General features: G+C 37.5%; 1 protein-coding gene across 1 annotated transcript; it reads right to left on the minus strand.

Moving 5' to 3' along the window:
• Positions 1-7,333: 7,333 nt before the first annotated feature.
• LOC133830623 (transcription factor WER-like) lies at positions 7,334-10,207 on the minus strand. Its single transcript, XM_062260644.1, has 3 exons — positions 9,908-10,207; positions 9,661-9,790; positions 7,334-8,155 (listed from the first exon to the last, which is right to left on the minus strand). Exons 1-3 carry the CDS (start codon positions 10,086-10,088, stop codon positions 7,558-7,560), a joined length of 909 nt encoding a protein of 302 aa, XP_062116628.1. The 5' UTR covers positions 10,089-10,207; the 3' UTR covers positions 7,334-7,557.
• Positions 10,208-18,141: the final 7,934 nt, after the last annotated feature.

Here is an 18,141-nt window from a genome sequence, read left to right on the forward strand (position 1 = left end):
ATTAGCAAATTTGGGACGCTACAGGACCAAGGCTCGAAAACTGATGTATCAGATCCCCAGGTATACCATTATAGATGGAAGGCTATATAGAAGAGGATACTCCATGCCATTATTCTGATGTATGACTCCACCCAAGGCTAAGAAGATCATAGAAGAGATGTATGAAGGATTCTGTGGAGCCACACTGGGGGGCATAGCCTATCCAAGATAATCATACGCCAGGGTACTTCTGGCCTACCATCAAAGAAGATTCGATCGATTACATCAAGAGATGCGACAAGTGCCAACGGTTCGCCATAATCCCTCGAGCTCCACCTTCCAAGCTAACTATGATGACCTCTCTGTGGCCATTTGCGGTCTGGGGAATCGACCTCATAGGTTCATTTCCAACTGGCAAAGGTGGAGTCAGATACGCAGTAGTCACTGTACATTACTTCACAAAGTGGACTGAAGCCGAACCTCTGGAGAAAATCACCTCGAAGAAAGTCTTGGACTTTGTGGTAAAGAACATCATATGCTGATATGGGATTCGTAGGAAGATTGTGTCCGATAACGGTACTCAATTCGACAGCGATCTGTTTACAACCTTTTGCGAAAAAAATGGGATAATAAAGAGCTTCTCCTCTGTGGCCCATCCCCAGGTGAATGGGCAGGTCGAAGCTGTGAATAAAAACCTAAAGAGTTCTGTTAAAGAAAAAGTTGGAAGAAGCTAAAGGGAAATGGCCTGAAGAGTTACCCCAAGTTCTGCGAGCATATCGAACCACAGCCCGTACTTCAATGGGACATACCCCCTTTTCTCTGGCATATGGAAGCGAGGCTATGCTGCAAATCGATGTCGAAATTCCCACAATTTATGCCCTCGCTTATGACCAAGCCTCAAACCAATCCCAGCTCGAAATAAGTCTAGACCTGATTGAAGAAAGAATGGATGAAGCTCAGCTAAAAAATGCTGCATACCAGTAGCGAGCTACTCGGTATTTCAATAAAAGAGTTCGAGATAGAAAATTTGGTGTGAGAGATTTGGTGCTGAGGCATGTGTTCTTGGCGACACGAGATCTAAATGCTGGCTTGCTCGAGCCTAATTGGGAAGGACCTTATTAGATCGAATCAGTCATCCGACCTGGCGTATACAAGTTGGCAAGATTGAATGGGAGTTTGGTACCACGAGCATGGAATGGCGAACATCTACGACCTTACTATCAATAGTGTAGGAATGATATCACTTGTAACCGTGCTTGTTTATCTTTACTATGTTTCTGTTAATAAATTACTCGAATAAAGTTTAATTTCGTTCTAATATGCTGTATTTTTTGTAATCTCTCTTAATTTAATAACCTATGGTCACACTCATAGGATATGAAGGGGGAATTAGTGGTACATATACCATCAGCTTGAAAAAATGAAATAGCATATGCGAAAAGCATACAAGTGTTTAGATATAACCAAATGCGCGAGCTAAGATAGTTTGGACATAACCAAACCATAAAAAACATACAAGTGTTTGGATATAACCAAATGTGCGAGCTAAGATAGTTTGGACATAACCAAACTACCAAAAATATACAAGTGTTTGGATATAACCAAATGCGCGAGCTAAGATAGTTTGGACATAACCAAACTATCAAAAACATACAAGTGTTTGGATATAACCAAACACACGAGCTAAGAAAGTTTGGACATAAACAAATTGTCAAAAGATAAAAGTGTTTGGATGTAACGAAATATGCGAACTAGATCAAGAATATAAGTGTATGGATTACAAACCACACACGACCTTAATAGGTTTGGAACAAACCAGCTAAAACTAATCGACAGTAAGTTGGACCATAAATCCACTTCGCGTTAAGTCGAGATCGAGGCTGGAGAATCTTGCAAAACGATAGTTTCAACCTCATAACCTCAGGAAGCTACCCGAGGACGAGGAAAAGTAACTAAAAAAGTAAGATATAACTAAACCACATACGTTACACGCCATATAAGTACCTTCGGGTGCATGGTAAAAGTAATCTCTGACCTTGACAAATAACGAGATCAGATGCAGGTATTTTGAGCAAACTGTGCATGAATGCATTGAACCTCGAACTTAAATCCACCATATGTTTGTATGAATAAACAGACATATAAGACATATTAATATAAAATGCATGAAATATTTCAACCTAAGAAATGTAAAACAAATATATTAAAGTAGAGTCAAATATGGTATCATGAATATCATAAGAAATTAGCTCTTTCACGAGCTATAAATTGTCTTAGCCTCAGGGGCATAAAAAGAAAAAAAGAAAAAGTAAAAACTATTACAAAGTGTTCAGAGGGACGTAGCCCCGAGGCAAGATTTAGGAAGAAGGAGCATTCTCCTTGGCCTTCTCAGCATCCTCCTTAGCTCTCTCTGCTTCCTCCCGAGCAGCCTCCTCCTCATCGAGCTGAGCTTGCCACTTGGCCACTAGATCTGCCTCGAAAGAGCCTAAGAAGCTGGTATCGAGATCGACATTATTGGCCCAGATCCTATACATGGTCAGGTCAACCGCCCGATCCTTCTTCTCTTTAAACTCTGCAAGGAGGCGGGCCTTTTCGCCCTCCATAATCTCGAAAGTGGCAGCCTTCTCCTCCTCAAGCTTGGCATTGATCTTCTCAAGCTCCATGACCATGGCATTCACCTTCTCAAGCTCCGCGAGCCGGACATTCAGCTTCTTGAGCTCGACTGTCTTGGCCTTTAGCTGTTCAACTTCAGCCTCCATCTTTGCCTTTGTGGCCTTGAGCTCATCACTAAGCTTGAGTTGAAGATCCTTTGACTCCTGAGCATAAGACATGCTCGAATGGACCTCATTGTTCAACTTATAGTTAAGTTGAGCAGAGACAGCAAGAGTCTAACAAACAAAGAAATCAAATTAGAACATGAACTGAGTATAAATACAGATAACAATGAGATGAGAAAGGTTGCCGCAGCAGTGAGCTCGATGCTCTTCTCATAAAAGAATGTTGCAGTCTCGAGCATTGTTAAAGAACTGCCAATGAGGGGCGTCGAAGCTGCCAAAACTCTGGCCCACTCAAGACAGAATGTCTAAGGTAAGTGTAGCCCTGTAGGATCCAGCTGCATTATCGATCACATACTCATCGACGTGAGTAGAAATCGACAGCAAATGTGTTTTTGAGGCTGAGGGCTTTTTCGGAGGTGGTCCAAGCGCAGAGTGGGCCTGGATCGAAGGAGGAGCGGGAGGAATGGCCGTAGAGGATGCCTCAGCCTGAGGAGTCAGATCCACAGCTAGGCTCGGAGCAGCTGGAGCTGGTGGAGGAGGTGTCTTCACGGTCCTCTTAAGGACCTTCGTAGGTCGGTCTGACCTCCGTGACCCCCTCGGGTGCTTACTCCTTTGTGCTCCCTCGCCACTAGCAAGCACATTGTCGAGGTCGGAATCCATATCACCTACACAGTTACAAAACATAATGATATATTCCAAGACAAAACAAGTTAGCATGATGCAGACAGGCAAAGAATAAAAAGACAAGTAGAGAGAAACCTAACTGGAACTCTCCCCCGAGCTCGTGCTCGGCGACCACGTAATTCCCCCATCTTCAGAGGAGGCAGGGGGAGTACCTTCCCTATAAGAGAAAGTCAACCTTGAAAGGTCTCTATAGTCGTTTGTCCCGTATTGAACGACTATTTCGTTCCATACCTCGTTCAGACTATACATGGTGTCGTACTTCCCGAGACAGAAATCAAACCTATGTACTCTCTCATCTACCCAAGACCAAACATAAAAATGGTCTGTATCGTCCTTGCACAATACTAATCTATCGGGTTTATGCTTAAGTAGTGAAGGAGACCACAAATCCGAGCTAAGGATGACTGTACCTCTGTCACTCGAGCTCGAGCTCGAGGCTTCATCGTTGGCCTCATTCCCCGATTGCGGGCTCCCGCGGCGTCAAACTGGAGATGGAGGGTTAACATTTTTCCCCGGGGGTAGATTGCCGGTTGGAAGAGGCACAAGCTTTCACTGGGCGTATTTTTTGTTGGACCAGTCGAATGTTGACTGATCCTTCTCCAAGAGGCCGCGGGCTCAGAGTTTATCCTCGTGAAGAAGTTAGGAGAGAGACCTCCTGCCGTTGGGAAGCTGGAGTAGAGCCTCCTTGTGTGCACTCATCTCCTTGGTGGGAGTGGGACGACGGTAGTTGGCTGGAAAAATGAACATGTCATGGTTAAGCGCAAGTTGAAACAAAAGCTCGAGCACAAAAAAAAAGGAATTTTTTAGATGCTTATGAATTCGTCTGAACGAATAGTATTTGGATGGAGCTAGGCCATCTGTCCAGAAGAAAGCCTTCTTGAAGTCTGAAGGATGGTTGGGAAGATCCTCGAAGATCTTCTTTTCCTTGGGATAGCTCGAGAGGTAATAGAAGCCATCCCCTTCCCGAGCTCGGGAGGGGTTGCTTTTCAGACAAAAGAGATACAAGATCTGCTTTGGCGAAGGTCCTTCCCACTTTAGCTCATGGTAAAGCGACCTCAGGGCGGACAAAACCCTGCAAGAATTGGTATTGAGCTAGAAGGGAGCCAGCCAAACGAAATCCAAGAAGTCTTTAAAAAAGGACTTCAAAGGCAGTACAACCCCTGCCTTCATATGTTCATGGCTCCAAGCTGCATACCTTAGCTTGCTGTCAAGATTTCCATCTCTCGGGGCGTGGCAACTTCGCTCGTGGGAGGCTGGAGCTCGACACCTCAGCGAGCCCGATAGTCCAATATTGTGTAAGGCAAGGATGTCAGAGATCTGCCCTAATGATGAGATTGAGCTCCAATAATGCTCGGCCTCGAAAAATTCCCTCTTAAGGGTAGGCACGGAGGTTGGCTGCGAGGTATAAGGTTCCCCCATCAGTGAGAATTGGAGATCACTTGGCTTGAAAATAATTGTCACTATGAGCGTAGATTCGAGGGGGATCGGTCTAGGCTCGGGGTCCAGATCTTGATAGATGGCGACCCTTAGTTTTTTCCTTTTTCCTTCTTCGACCTCGTCTATCTGACGTCGAAATTGATCTCGGATGTCCTCCTGCTAACACCTCAGTTCGTGCTCTCAAATCAAGCACTGGTTTTGAGTGAAAGGAGACTCCGGTCTCGGAGCTACTGGTGAATAAGGAATCGCGAGCTTTGACCCCCACCACTTTCCCGAGTTCTGGGCATCTAGCAAGAGAGAAAAAGGGTGAGGGCCAAGTGAACAAGAAATAATGAAAAAACGGGATGACCTAAGCTCGAATATTCGAGGCTACAAGGCAAACTCGATCCAATGGACGAGGCCAGTCTGTCAGAGCGTGTATTCCACCGAAAGAAAGGAAGGTGGATTTATTTTTTGAAGATCCCGATATTTCAGGGAAAAAGTTGGCGGTTACCCAAAAAGTGGAATTTTTGGGAAACGTGCATTTTGGAAAACCCTAATTTTTTATCCGATATCTTGGTGTACAAGATACGCCATTCAAAATTCAAAATATTTAGTAAAAGAACCATAACTAGGTTTTCTACGCATGAACTGGGTTTGGAACCCATGATATCAAACCTTAAGACTAGTATGTACCGAAACAATCTAATGTGCAAAACTAGCAAGGGAACAAATAGTACAACAATGTAAACATGCATGAAAAATATACGGGCATACAAAGCTATTAACAGGAAAACTTACACAATGTGATCGGCGGAAACAGAGAGATTGATGATTGAATAAGAGGCTGCAAAAACGATCTCACAGAATCGAAGAGGTGCACGTTGTTTTATTTTTGTGGCTTGGAGAACATGCAAGAACTAGGCAGTATTCCCTGGTTTTTCTCTTCTTTTCTCTCTGCAAAAACTCGAATGTGGAAATAAAATGGGGACCACGAATAGAGTCCTATTTATAAACCCATGGAAGTGTAAAAGGTCAGATTAATTTGGGCCATTTGCCAGATTCTGTATCAGATCAAATGGCCAGGGATCTGTGAGTTGATAGTACCATAAAGAATGGCAGGCAGATAGACGTGGGCAGGTTTCCAAGGTACTCAAGCACTTTGAGTGATCAATACCCGTTCGACGGGTGTCCACACTCGAGTATTTTTTACGGTACAGTTTCCAATTGGAGCAGTTCAAAATTTTCCTTCTCATAGGATTCAAACTAATACTTTTGAGGGGGCAAACTGTTACACCCAGATTTTGAGACCAGAGGTTATGACCTCGAAAACTGGACTCGTCAAGTGTGAGCTCGAAATGTATGAAATACATCGTATGGTCCAGCTGTGAGATCTCCGAAGTAAAATGACGATCTCGAAGATGTGTAACCTTGGGATTCTTTCTGAGCTCGAAATGACATGACATTGGGATACATCCGTTATCGAGTGCCTTCGGATTGAGCAACCCGAGCTTGGGAAGTGCAGGCTCGAGTGTGATAGCCTCGAGAGTGTTTATCTGCTCTGAGCATGTCTTGGAGTAAGGTGGCAAGTTCGTAACGAGTCTATAAGTCTTGACAGTCACGATGTCGATCGCTAACCTCGAAGATCCGATGAGTCACCTGGGATAACCCGTTGTGTGTGTACATATTTATTGTTGTAAAATCCCAATATTTAAGGGATACCATTTAGTTTGTTATTTATTCCCGGGTCTTCAGGGGACTTTTCCTTGTATATAGAAGATATAGCATTTAATGTAATGATTTGAATTGATATACATAATATCTTCCCGAAATATGTGGGAACGAACTCTGTAACCTTTCTTATAAATAGAGAAGGAATGACCATTTGTAAAGGGACCGATTATCTGATATCTGGAGAGAAAACTCTGGGCAATTCATCCTTGAAGAATTTTCAGAAAACTCCAAGTCTTAATAACACAGACTCGTGGACTAGGCAGAGTTAACTGTTGAACCATGTAAAAACCCTCTTGTCTTTCTTTATTATTCATTCGCTTCATAGTATTCGTTGTTTAATTGCTCTACGATATAAGTTGACGAAAAACAGCGTCAACATGTACATTGTAAGTATTTAGAATATCCTGCAAATTTGAAAGAAATTCTAAATAGTTTACGAAGTCGAAAACATAATTCAAACTGTCAAATTTTATACGCGTACACAAAAAAATAGGCACACGTGCAACAGACAGTTTAGACCCTGTTTTCGGTACCATAATTTATTAAGAATTTCTTAAAAATTTGCAGGATGTTCTAGATAGTTATAATATACACCTTCATATAAAAAAAATTGGGTTTATATTTATTGAGGTGCCGAAAATAAAAAAAAATACAACGGTATTAAAAAACATGAGATGGGTTGTAGTGACTCCCTATATATATATAAATAAAGATAGATACATGGGCGATGTACAACTATATGCATGTCAGAACCTTTTATGTGAATCTTTTATATGACACACAATAAATAAGCTATTGACAATAATGAGATTATAAAATAAATAATAAATGAGCGAAGTACAGAGACAGAACATGCAAATTAATATATGAGTACAATAAAATTTAATTAAGAGATTTTTTTTATTCAGTTAATTACATCACTATATATTATATAGTGATGTGAAATTCTTAACAGTAGTACTTTAGACTACTTCATTTCCTTGTCTTTTGAAGCGATTCCAAGATCCCAAAGGTCCATGTCCATGGCAAAGTCCGTCGAGCAATTTTGGTAACTATCTGTGAGAAAAACACTACTGTTATTAGTAGTACTGTCCTTGATTTTTGAGTTTGAAGGTTGATGAGAAACGAATCCTAATTCGGAGAAGTTTGCAAAATTATATTCCTCATCTAAACCAGTATTGCTGATGGGGTTCATAAATTCATGATTCTCGTTGTTGATCATGTCTAATAGGCTTTCCCACCCCGAGTTCTTATTATTTTTCTCTAGAACATGGCCAGGCTTGGTAAGTGTATAAACATCATGTGGTGGTAGTGGAGAGCCAATATTTTTGTTTTCAATAGTAGTAGCAGTGTAACTATTATTCATCAAGGCTAATTGGTTTTTGAAGGTCCGAGGACGAGGCTTTATTATGTTGGATTTCAGGATAAACTTGTCATCATCTTTCTTTTTAACGTGTTTGAGTTTATCATACGACCTCATTACCTTCTTTCCCAAGTGAGTATTCCAATAATTTTTCACATCATTGGCAGTCCTTCCTGGAATTCTACCGGCAATTAAAGACCATCTGTGAAAGAGAAGCATTACTTGTTAATACGAAATAAATGTTGACCATAATAAGTATTATTAGAAACAAAAAAAAAAAGTATATTTATATGTATGAATGTTGATGAGATTTCTAGCGCAACACAAAGTAGTTTATTGACTTTTGTGTAATGCTTTAGAATTTTGCATTATTTTTAGTAAACAAAAGAAAGCATAAAATATACAAGCCAAATGACTCACTTATTGGGCCACATGGCCACTTAGTAAGAGTTTCAGTTTATAGCCACGTGGGCCAATAAATGAGAACTATATGTCCCACAAGAGTATTTAATAGGAAAAATCGTTTTTCTAAAACAATAAGAAAAAAAAAGGAGAAAATTTACATAATTTTATTTTTAAATATATATCTTTAAAATAATTCATAAATACTATCTCACAAAAAAAGTTGTACATGTTTATATCAATTTTATAGTATATTATATTGAAACGTCATCATCATAGTCTATTTAAAAATTATTAAAATATAATTGAAAGACATATATGAATTATTTTCCCATATTGTAAGATAAAATGGTCTTTTAAAAAAAAAAAAAAAAAAAAAGATAAAATGGTTAAGTTAGATCCTAAACCGCGTCATAAACATATATAGCTTAGTGTTAATATATTACTTTTCACAAAGAGAAAAAATACAATTATCAAAATCCTCCTCGATCTCCCAAGTCAAATAATAATTCTTGAGCGTGACTACATTAATACCCCTCTTTTTCCTTTGATCACCCCTTTCAATTAATCAATTATTGCTAAATATATATATATATTATCTCGGTAAATTAACCTAATTATCCTTATTAAATATCATAAACAAATAAATATATAATTTTTAACACACCTCCCAAATATTTAGTATATCATTTATATCTTAATTATTTTTTATTTTTAATAAAAAAATGCTTATTTTAATTTTAAGAAGCATGAAATTAGAATATTTTATTTTATGAAATTTGAGTATTTTGATTTTACTCATAATTTTGATTCTAAAATAATAATTTTTTAAATAGTGAACTTATTTATATTTTATTTTTTTTAAGTTAAAAAAAATTAAAAATTATGATTATATATTTTATTCTGACAAAGATTATTATTTTTTAATTAAGAGTGCCAAATATATTTTATTTTTCTAAAATAATAAATTATAAAAGTGAAAAATTTTGTTCTTAAATTTTTTTAGATTGTGTGTGGAATTTTGAAAAAAAAAATAATGTAAGTTTATTAATTAGAAAATTGTGTGAAGAGAAAAAACGGGACTGTATATTGAAACACCCTAATACTAATAATAAATAAATACTTAAGTGCCATTTTCTTCTCTACTTAAAGTCAAATTATTTGAGCCTGACATTTTAGGTGGTAATTAACATCAAATTAGATCATGAAAGGAAATCAATGTTATAAAAATAGACATTTTAAAAGTTTGCTTGTGCCATAAAGAATTGCACAAGCTTGTGTATGTATTGATATTTTAAAACTTGCCTGTTCCCTAAAAGCTTATGAAGTCTAAGAATAAGATCAACCTCATCCGCTGTAAATTCTCCCCGTTTGATATCTGGCTTCAAATAATTCAACCACCTCAATCTACAACTTTTCCGACACCTATTCAATTCTGCAGAACTCAACAAAAATAAATCAATTTTAAATACCACTTCTCGCTCTTTATTGTATATATTAGTAATCATACAATAATTAAATATGCATATTAATTATTCCAATTTATAAATACCAGCTCTAGAAGGAACAAGATGCCATTTCCCTTCACCATACTTGTCTATGCAATCCCTAAGAAGATCGTCTTCTTCTCTGGTCCATGCGCCTTTCCTCACCGCTGCTCTCCCAGACGAACCGCCCTCAGTTTGTTCCGTTACTAGTACTGTCACCATATTAATATTGATATTGCTGCGCATAATGTATTTATATGAATTATGTAAAATACGATATATAATATAATATGTGAATACTGACAAGCTAATTAACTAGCTTTCCAGTCCTATATATATAATTGCATGTATGCTCTGATATCGATTGAGCCAACTACAAAAAGAAAAAAGTAAATGAATATCACAATACCTTTCCATCACATGTATATATACACACCAACCAAGCACATTCCTTTAACTTATATGTACTGACGTGCAAATCTAATAACCATACGAAAACCAATGGGCCGACTTATATTATGGCTTTTAACTTTTTCTGCATAACAAGATTGGCACTTGGACCCTCCAGTGTAAAAAAACTTTCATCGCTCAGGTTAAACATCTTATTTTATTATTATATATTTATGTATTATAACAAATGAGTCAGCCACCAGTCAAACTCCTTCGAGCAGTTTAGTCACGAGATACCTTATATGCTCTCTAATGAATACGTTTCGTATCGTATATATATGATATGATGGTAGTTGATCATAATGCTAAATTAAAGACAAAAGCTATAGATTTGTGCGATTAGCCAAATTTAATATACGAAAATATGGAAAGATAATACGTATTCAAAAACAGCTATATATATCATGGAAATGTTTGTGATATACCGGGGGTGATTGTAAACATTTTGGTGCATTGTCTTCGTAAATATATTTTATATGTACACGAAAGAAATGCTTAGATTTTTCTACTTGTACCCATTGTATGAAACTTTTGCACGTAGCTTAGAATAAATGAAGATGAGAGAAAAATGAGACTAAAAAATAGATGGTGAAGAAAATAATAGTTTGTATAATATATAGTTTGTTTTTCTTATCAAGGAAGATGTCTACAATTATTTCAAATCTTCAATAATATAAAATGAAATAAATTGGCCACCGTATTTCCCTCAAAAATAATATATTGATGAGGTCAACAACTTAATTTTTTACTAAGAAAAATACTCTTCAAAGTATAAGTGTTTACAAAATTCAAATGACAGAGGTAAATTTTTCCACCGCATCCAGCGTGCTTGTTGCCATTTGGCCTACATTCAGCATGTTTATCGACGTTCTCGGATACGCCGAGTAGTTATAATCATACAAACATGGTTTAACAATCATAAACATTCACACATAGCATTTAACATAGATAATCGGGCCAGGCACAAACAATTTTCTTACCTGTGTCCCGAGATGACTGACTAGTACGATCTAGAGCACGATCTCCTAAATGTGAGCGTTGGCGGTAAAACCTAGTAACAACGCAATAATATATATATCAATCAAGCCCTAAACCAATTAAAAACTTCGGAATAATATTCTAGCCTCCGAGACCTCGAATCCTACTAAAACGGTTAGTAGAATCCTTCCCGAGCACTTAAGGTTTGGGTCCCCGAGCATAATACCCTATATTGGTCATTACCCGTAATTTGAGCCACGACCCAACCCCCTAGGGCCGTCGTGCGCTACAAGTTAGAGAGCCCTAAGGCTCTCTTCTTGGGGACACGGACGATAGCGCGCCTCAGCCTGTGCTGCGGTGCCTTGACGATCTCAGAGGCTCCCAAACCTTTTCTCACACACGGGCCGCGACGCCTGAAGGACAGGGCCGTGACTCGAGCCCCAAAACCCAGAATTCACCCTACTTTTTCTCAAGCCAAATCCATAGAAATCCATCCAAATCAACACCCAACCCAAAATTTAAATATAGAATTCATATCAAGGTAACCTAATCAGTATTAACACCCCAAAAACTACCCCATACTTTCATCAAAACCCAAAAATCAAACTAAGGCTTTAAACCTTAAAGAAAACGTTTAAACCACAATTGAAACTACCATAAATTCATAGCAAAACCTTACCTTACTGAAGAGTCACACCCCTTATACTGCCTCAGACCTCCTTCTAGCTTGATTTCCTCAAGTTCCAGCCTCAAATCCTCAACCAATTTTCCAAGATTTCCACAAAGTCTCCAAGCACCCAAGGGAGAGAGAATGAACCGAGCAGAAGGATAGAGAATGGGCTGAGAGAGTGTTATGTTCTAATTAGTTCTAAAGTCCTAAGGTAAGTCCAAGTCTATACTAGAAAATGACCAAACTAACCCTACGTTAATCATTAGCCATCTAATGCCTTTAAGGGCAATCCCGTCATTTGTCACATTCTCGCTAATTCCTTGAGTAGTCCTAAAAATCCGCAATTAATCTCGACATAATGAAATAATCGCTAAATTGCTACCTGTTACCCAGTAAGATCCTGAACATGTACTACATTCTAAAAATACCCGTAGGCTCACCCTCGAGCCGGGTATTCGACCTTGTTGTGACTATTCCGCTCCCTAGAACTGTCTTGGACCACACATCCCAAATATATATATCCACAATATTGTGGTTTGAAGCACAACACACACATAATCACATTTAGGCCCTCAACGAGCCAAAATTATAAATATACCTTTATTAACAAGATCAGGCCCACACATATATTTAATTCACCTAAACATGCATATCTAGTCATATAATCATTTAATTCAAGTAATCATATAGTGATACATATATATCATAATTAACCACATAATAACACAATTATATCAATTATTGCCATCTCGACACGCTAATCAAGGCACTACGATTTATTAGCAAATTTGAGATATTACAACCAACTTGGTCTTTTTTTTTTTTACCATGTTAATTTTTGAAACATTCTTATCGTGAGAAAACATAATTGCCGAAAATACTTACACAAAATAAGTCAAATACATTACTCTACCAATAAAGATTATTTTGTAATAAATATAGTAAAAATAATGTATTCACACTAAAAAGTATTTTCACACTATAAAGTGTTGATTCAAGTGACAACTAATTCATAAATCCAGTAAATTAATTTACAAATCAATTTAGATATGACTTTAAAATATTTTTTCTAATGTTAAGTTAGCCAATCAAAGTATTTTACAATTTTCTTGCGACATATGGAAGGATCAACCCATGTGAAATTCAGCTTTTCACCCAATATATTTATATGATGTGACTTATAATATAATTATTGGAGAATTCTTAAGCGGGGCTAGCTTTTTGCTCCCACCAAAATAGGGGCATTTTGTTATTGGTTTATGAGGATGGTTCAAAAGCTTATTACGAGACTCACCCCACTTGATTTTTTATTTTAAAAGTTGACAAGTGAAAATGCGGACAGACATTACTAGCTTTTATGAGCTCTTCTTCTTCTTTTTTTCTACTTTTTTACAATCTATGTTTCTCCTCTTCTTCATGTTTGCTACAACAGAAATTTGCAGTCTTGTACTGACACTTACACAAAGAACACGAGTTAGACATAGACCTTGGACTCCTTCCACCTCTGCCGCTAACTGAAAACCGTCTTTACTGGTGCCTTGTAAACCAACGGGAACCAAGTCATCGTCTTCTTCTTCGACAACATCAACCAGGATCATTTTCTATTGTTTGACCATTAAGAGAAAATAAATAAATTTGATTTATTTAAAAAATTGATGAATGATGAAAAGGACATGCTACGAGTGTAATATTTATTTGCGTGTATTTGTAATCTCATTACATAGATTTTTAGTTAGAAGATTAATCTCGTTTACACATAAATTAAATATAGTGGTTAGCAGCATATTTTCTCTTTCCAGAAAAGCATACTTAATATTATGTATTGTTAAAATATATATTTGAAGATCAGTTGGTCAACATAAAACAAAAATGATCCTCTTTGTTTTATACTTTTCAAATTCACTGGTGTGCGTTTCTGTAATTGGAAAATGAGTGATGAAAAAGCTTAAATGGTCATTCTTGCTTAGTTAAATCTGTGACTACCCATTGCTAGGAAGATGGAAATAAATTTTGGGCTTGGACTCTGATTAGCAACTGATCATCATTTGCACATCAGTTTAATCTGGGCAGATGACCGTAGAAAGTTATTGTACAAATAAAGTTACAGCATTTAAATTCACACTCAAGAAATATTATTAAGCCCAACCTTCCCCCTTGTCAAGCAAAACAATTGCATATTTTCCGTTGACCACAAATTTGACCAACGACAATAAAGTTAATAAACGATGATAGATTAAAAAGAAATGGCTGATAGTTAAAGAACTAAAATGTAAGAGAAAGAACACAAGTATTTATAGTGATTTAGTCTCAAGAATTAGTAATGACCTACGTCCATTTCACATTTTTATTGAATAATTCTAAAACTCATAATAAGATGAACTAGATTCAACTGAGTTTCTTAATAAGCCTGACAAGATAACAAGATATACATGACTTTTGTGTATAAAAGTGTACGTGAAAAATAAATGTTATAGTAAGTGTTGGAAATATATGGCTTTACACTTTGCAAATCAACAATTAATAATGGAAATAATTTAATATTTGAAACCCAAAATGCTAAACAAGAACCTTATTCAAAGTATGAATGCAAATCTTGATAATCAAATAATCATGTTCATAGTATAAATGACTATCTTCACTATAAGAAACTAAGTGTTTAAATGATGATAAGATGAATTTAGAAACATTTAATCATCAATACTAACAATGAAAACACAATAGAGTACCACAAAACAAAGTTAGGGTTAGATAGATACAACGTTCAATTTAGAGCAATTTGAATCTTCAAACTTTGGGAACTGCTAAGGCTTATACACAAATAAGAATATTGTTGTCCAAATTCTCTATTTGAAGTCTCCTCTTATTGCTTGAAGCTTCAACTAAGTAGAATGAGATTTGAGATTTAACAAGCCTTAAAACTCATGCAAGCTTAATTGAGCAAAGCTTGATGAGTTTCTTGGAGAAAACTTTGGTTTTTGAGAGCATGACAGAGAGAGAGGTTAAAGAGAGAGTTGGAAAGTGTGATCAAGGCTTTATAACTCCAATAACTCATATTTATAGTGTAGGCATTGTCATTAATCTAACCAATAGGATTAGAGTATTTAAAACACATAATTTGGAACATTTTACGTAACTTTACGACCCTAAAAGACCGCCCAGGTGATGTATCGCCTGCCAGGAGATACGTCGCCTACTAGTAAGCAATGCATTGCTGAGGCTTTTGAAGCCATTCACAGTTTGGCGATACTACGCTACTTAGGGGGCGACGCATCGCCACCCCATCTGACTTTGGACCCCTCCAATGGTCCTAAAATTGCTCCAAATGCAACAAAATATTAAGGGAATGTTTGGATACCTCATTGTATTACTTTAGACCCATAAAAATTACTTTTATATGCCTTCTACACAGTGTCATGTTTTCACTTCTCCTTCGGTGAAAACCGTTAAGTATTTTGCACCTCAACGTGTAAGCATCTTAACCATTATATTTAACCAATCTCAACATTCCCCCATCTGGTTAAATATAATCATCTCTTCTTAGCTTAAAAATTTTGGTGCATAAAATAAAGTATCTTTCGATTTGAAGTTTACCTTAGTGAAAATATTACAAAGCCTTATCGAATTCATTGGTGTCTAAAAGATTCAACCTAGTAATCCTTAATGATAGGACCGACAACACCTCATACACCTCCACTTGACCATTCATTTTCACACTGTCGCACTTAACACTTTTCATGGCCTTGTGCTCATCCATTTCATGAATTTTCTAGGGAGAAAACTCCAACTCCCATGAGAGGCGGTATCACCTCTAAGTTCACATAGGTGAAATTCATACAACATATTTGATACATTTAGAGATAATTTTTGCACACAACTAAACTTAAATAAAATCCCTAGGCTTAACCCTCACTAGGTAGCAGCTAACACTAACCATCTTTGGATGTAACTCACGACTTTGTTAGTGTAGAAACTGTTCACCCAGTAACTTGTTCTTACCCATTGAACTCTTGCCCTTGATGTTCACAAGTTTGGAGTTGGGTTGCCATCATTGGTGAATATATTATTCTAGGAGTTTTAGTCTCATCCCTTTTGAAGTGGAGCTTACTAACCTCTTTGCAAGAGGTTTTGTAAATGGATCCGCTAAGTTCTCACTTCACTTAACATATGAGATTGATATGGTTCCTCCTTGAATCAATTGTCTCACATATTCATGTCTTAGACTTATATGTCTAGACTTCCCATTATATATGCCATTATAAGCTATAGCAAGTGTGGCTTGACTATCACAATATATCGAGATTGTCGATACCTCATTCGTGGAGATTGAGATATCCAACAAGAGATCTCTAAGACACTCGGTGTCTTTGCCGATTGTCATTAAATCTATAAACTCGACCTCTATTGTTGAGTGTGAAATACATGTTTGATTCTTGGAATCCCAAGAAGTCGCTCCTCCTCTGAGCATAAACACCAAACCACTTGTGGAGACATTATCTCCCACACTCGATTTCCACCTTCCATCAGAATATCCTTCAAGTATCTTCGGGAAATTTGAATACTGGAGGCCAAGCTACTTTGTCCTTTTAAGGTACCCTACAACACTGTCAATTTCTTTCCAATGCTTCATACTTGGATTGCTAGTAAACTGTAATGCCCTGGTTAGCCAAGACCATCACACTCTGTACTTTAAATAGTGCTTAACTCACTAAACAAGTCTTTAGGCCATAAACGTGCATCTAAGTGTTATTAATGGCCAGGTAAAATTTTTGGCCAAAAGGAATGGATATTTTATTCAAAACATTAAACTGTACATGAGATCCCATAAAAGTGTTTACAAAGTTGTTTACAATCCAAAATGTTCATTACAATTCAAAAGTTACAAACCCGCCGACCTAAGTGGAAAAAATAGGGTTAAACCCTAGTTCCCCTAAAACACCTTGGCTGTGGGGGTCAAGCGGCCGCATATGTACACGTCGCCACCTAAGCTCTCAACTCAAGGCTAGGTAAGCTTTTCCTTCCCTTTACCTGCACCACATAGAACTCGTGAGCCAAGGCTCAGCAAGAAAACTTATTACTACATGTATACAAGTATTAATAAATGATTATGGAATCATTTTGGGGCTCGGAGCCCTAATTGGATAACTAAAGAGTTATCTTGGGGTCCTGTGCCTTGGATAGATGACTGTTAATTCATTCTAGGATCCTGTGCCCTGGATAGATGACTGTTAAGTCATCCTGGGGTCCTGCGCCCTAGCCATATGAATATTAAGTCACTAGCCAAACACTTTACTTTTCTTCGACCTTTGGGTCGGACGAGCATATAATGCTCTGTTGATTAGATCTAATCATATTGACCACCGCTCGTTGTGCTATTGCCGCTCTTGTCTCATAAGTCAATGCAATACGACCATCACTCATCACTATTGCTGATCCTGATTGATAAGTCAGAGCGTTTCTCAAGTAAATAATGCAACCAAGCATTCATGATGCAACATATATCCATATATAGAGCACTCAACATGTTTCATTAACAATCATGTATGTCACATAATGGGTGCAGTTATCTTACCTTAGGCTTGGGCATAAAATATATAAAGAATGACCATTGAGAACGATCCTGACCTTGGGCCCGTTACGGTAATCTAAGTATAACCAAATATGAAATCCCATCAATAAAATGAGTAATAAAAGGTTTCCAGAGCAAGTCCTAGCCTACGGGACCTCAAATTCTACCAAGCCGGTTAGTAGATTTGATCCTGAGCCTTAAGGTTCGCAAACCCGCCCTTAAAACCATGCCTTGCCAAAAAGAAGTAGGCGGACCGCTACCTGCCCCCAAGGGCCACAACGTGTCTCCTAGACAGACAACCCCCTGTCTGGGTGCCAGGGGCGGGCCGCGACTTTCCCTTGAGGGTCGCAGCACGTCATGCAGACAGAGCCTTCCCATGGCTCTTGGGTTCGCTCAGGTCGCGGCGCCCAAGAACATGTTTGCGACTTGACCCCGCGAACCCAGTTCCCCTGCATTTCCTTCAATTCAAACTCAATCAAAAACTCTACCAAATAATCACAAAACCAATACCAAACCTAAACACAACATTACCATCAATCTAGCAATAAAACCCAAGCTTTATAACACTTAAAACACTACCAAATAATAAATTCCATGATCTAACTTCCAAGCTTATAAACAACATAAAAACAAAG

Source organism: Humulus lupulus, chromosome 4 (assembly GCF_963169125.1).
Source record: "Humulus lupulus chromosome 4, drHumLupu1.1, whole genome shotgun sequence".
NCBI classification, from domain to species: domain Eukaryota; kingdom Viridiplantae; phylum Streptophyta; class Magnoliopsida; order Rosales; family Cannabaceae; genus Humulus; species Humulus lupulus.

Excerpts from the sequence above, each read along its gene's own strand:
- LOC133830623 (XM_062260644.1), bottom strand. The coding sequence starts at position 10,088 with ATGCGCAGCAATATCAATATTAATATGGTGACAGTACTAGTAACGGAA. Across the intron at positions 9,791-9,907 it reads TCTTGTTCCTTCTAGAGCTG|AATTGAATAGGTGTCGGAAA; the intron begins GTATTTATAAAT and ends TGAGTTCTGCAG. Across the intron at positions 8,156-9,660 it reads CATAAGCTTTTAGGGAACAG|ATGGTCTTTAATTGCCGGTA; the intron begins GCAAGTTTTAAA and ends TCTCTTTCACAG.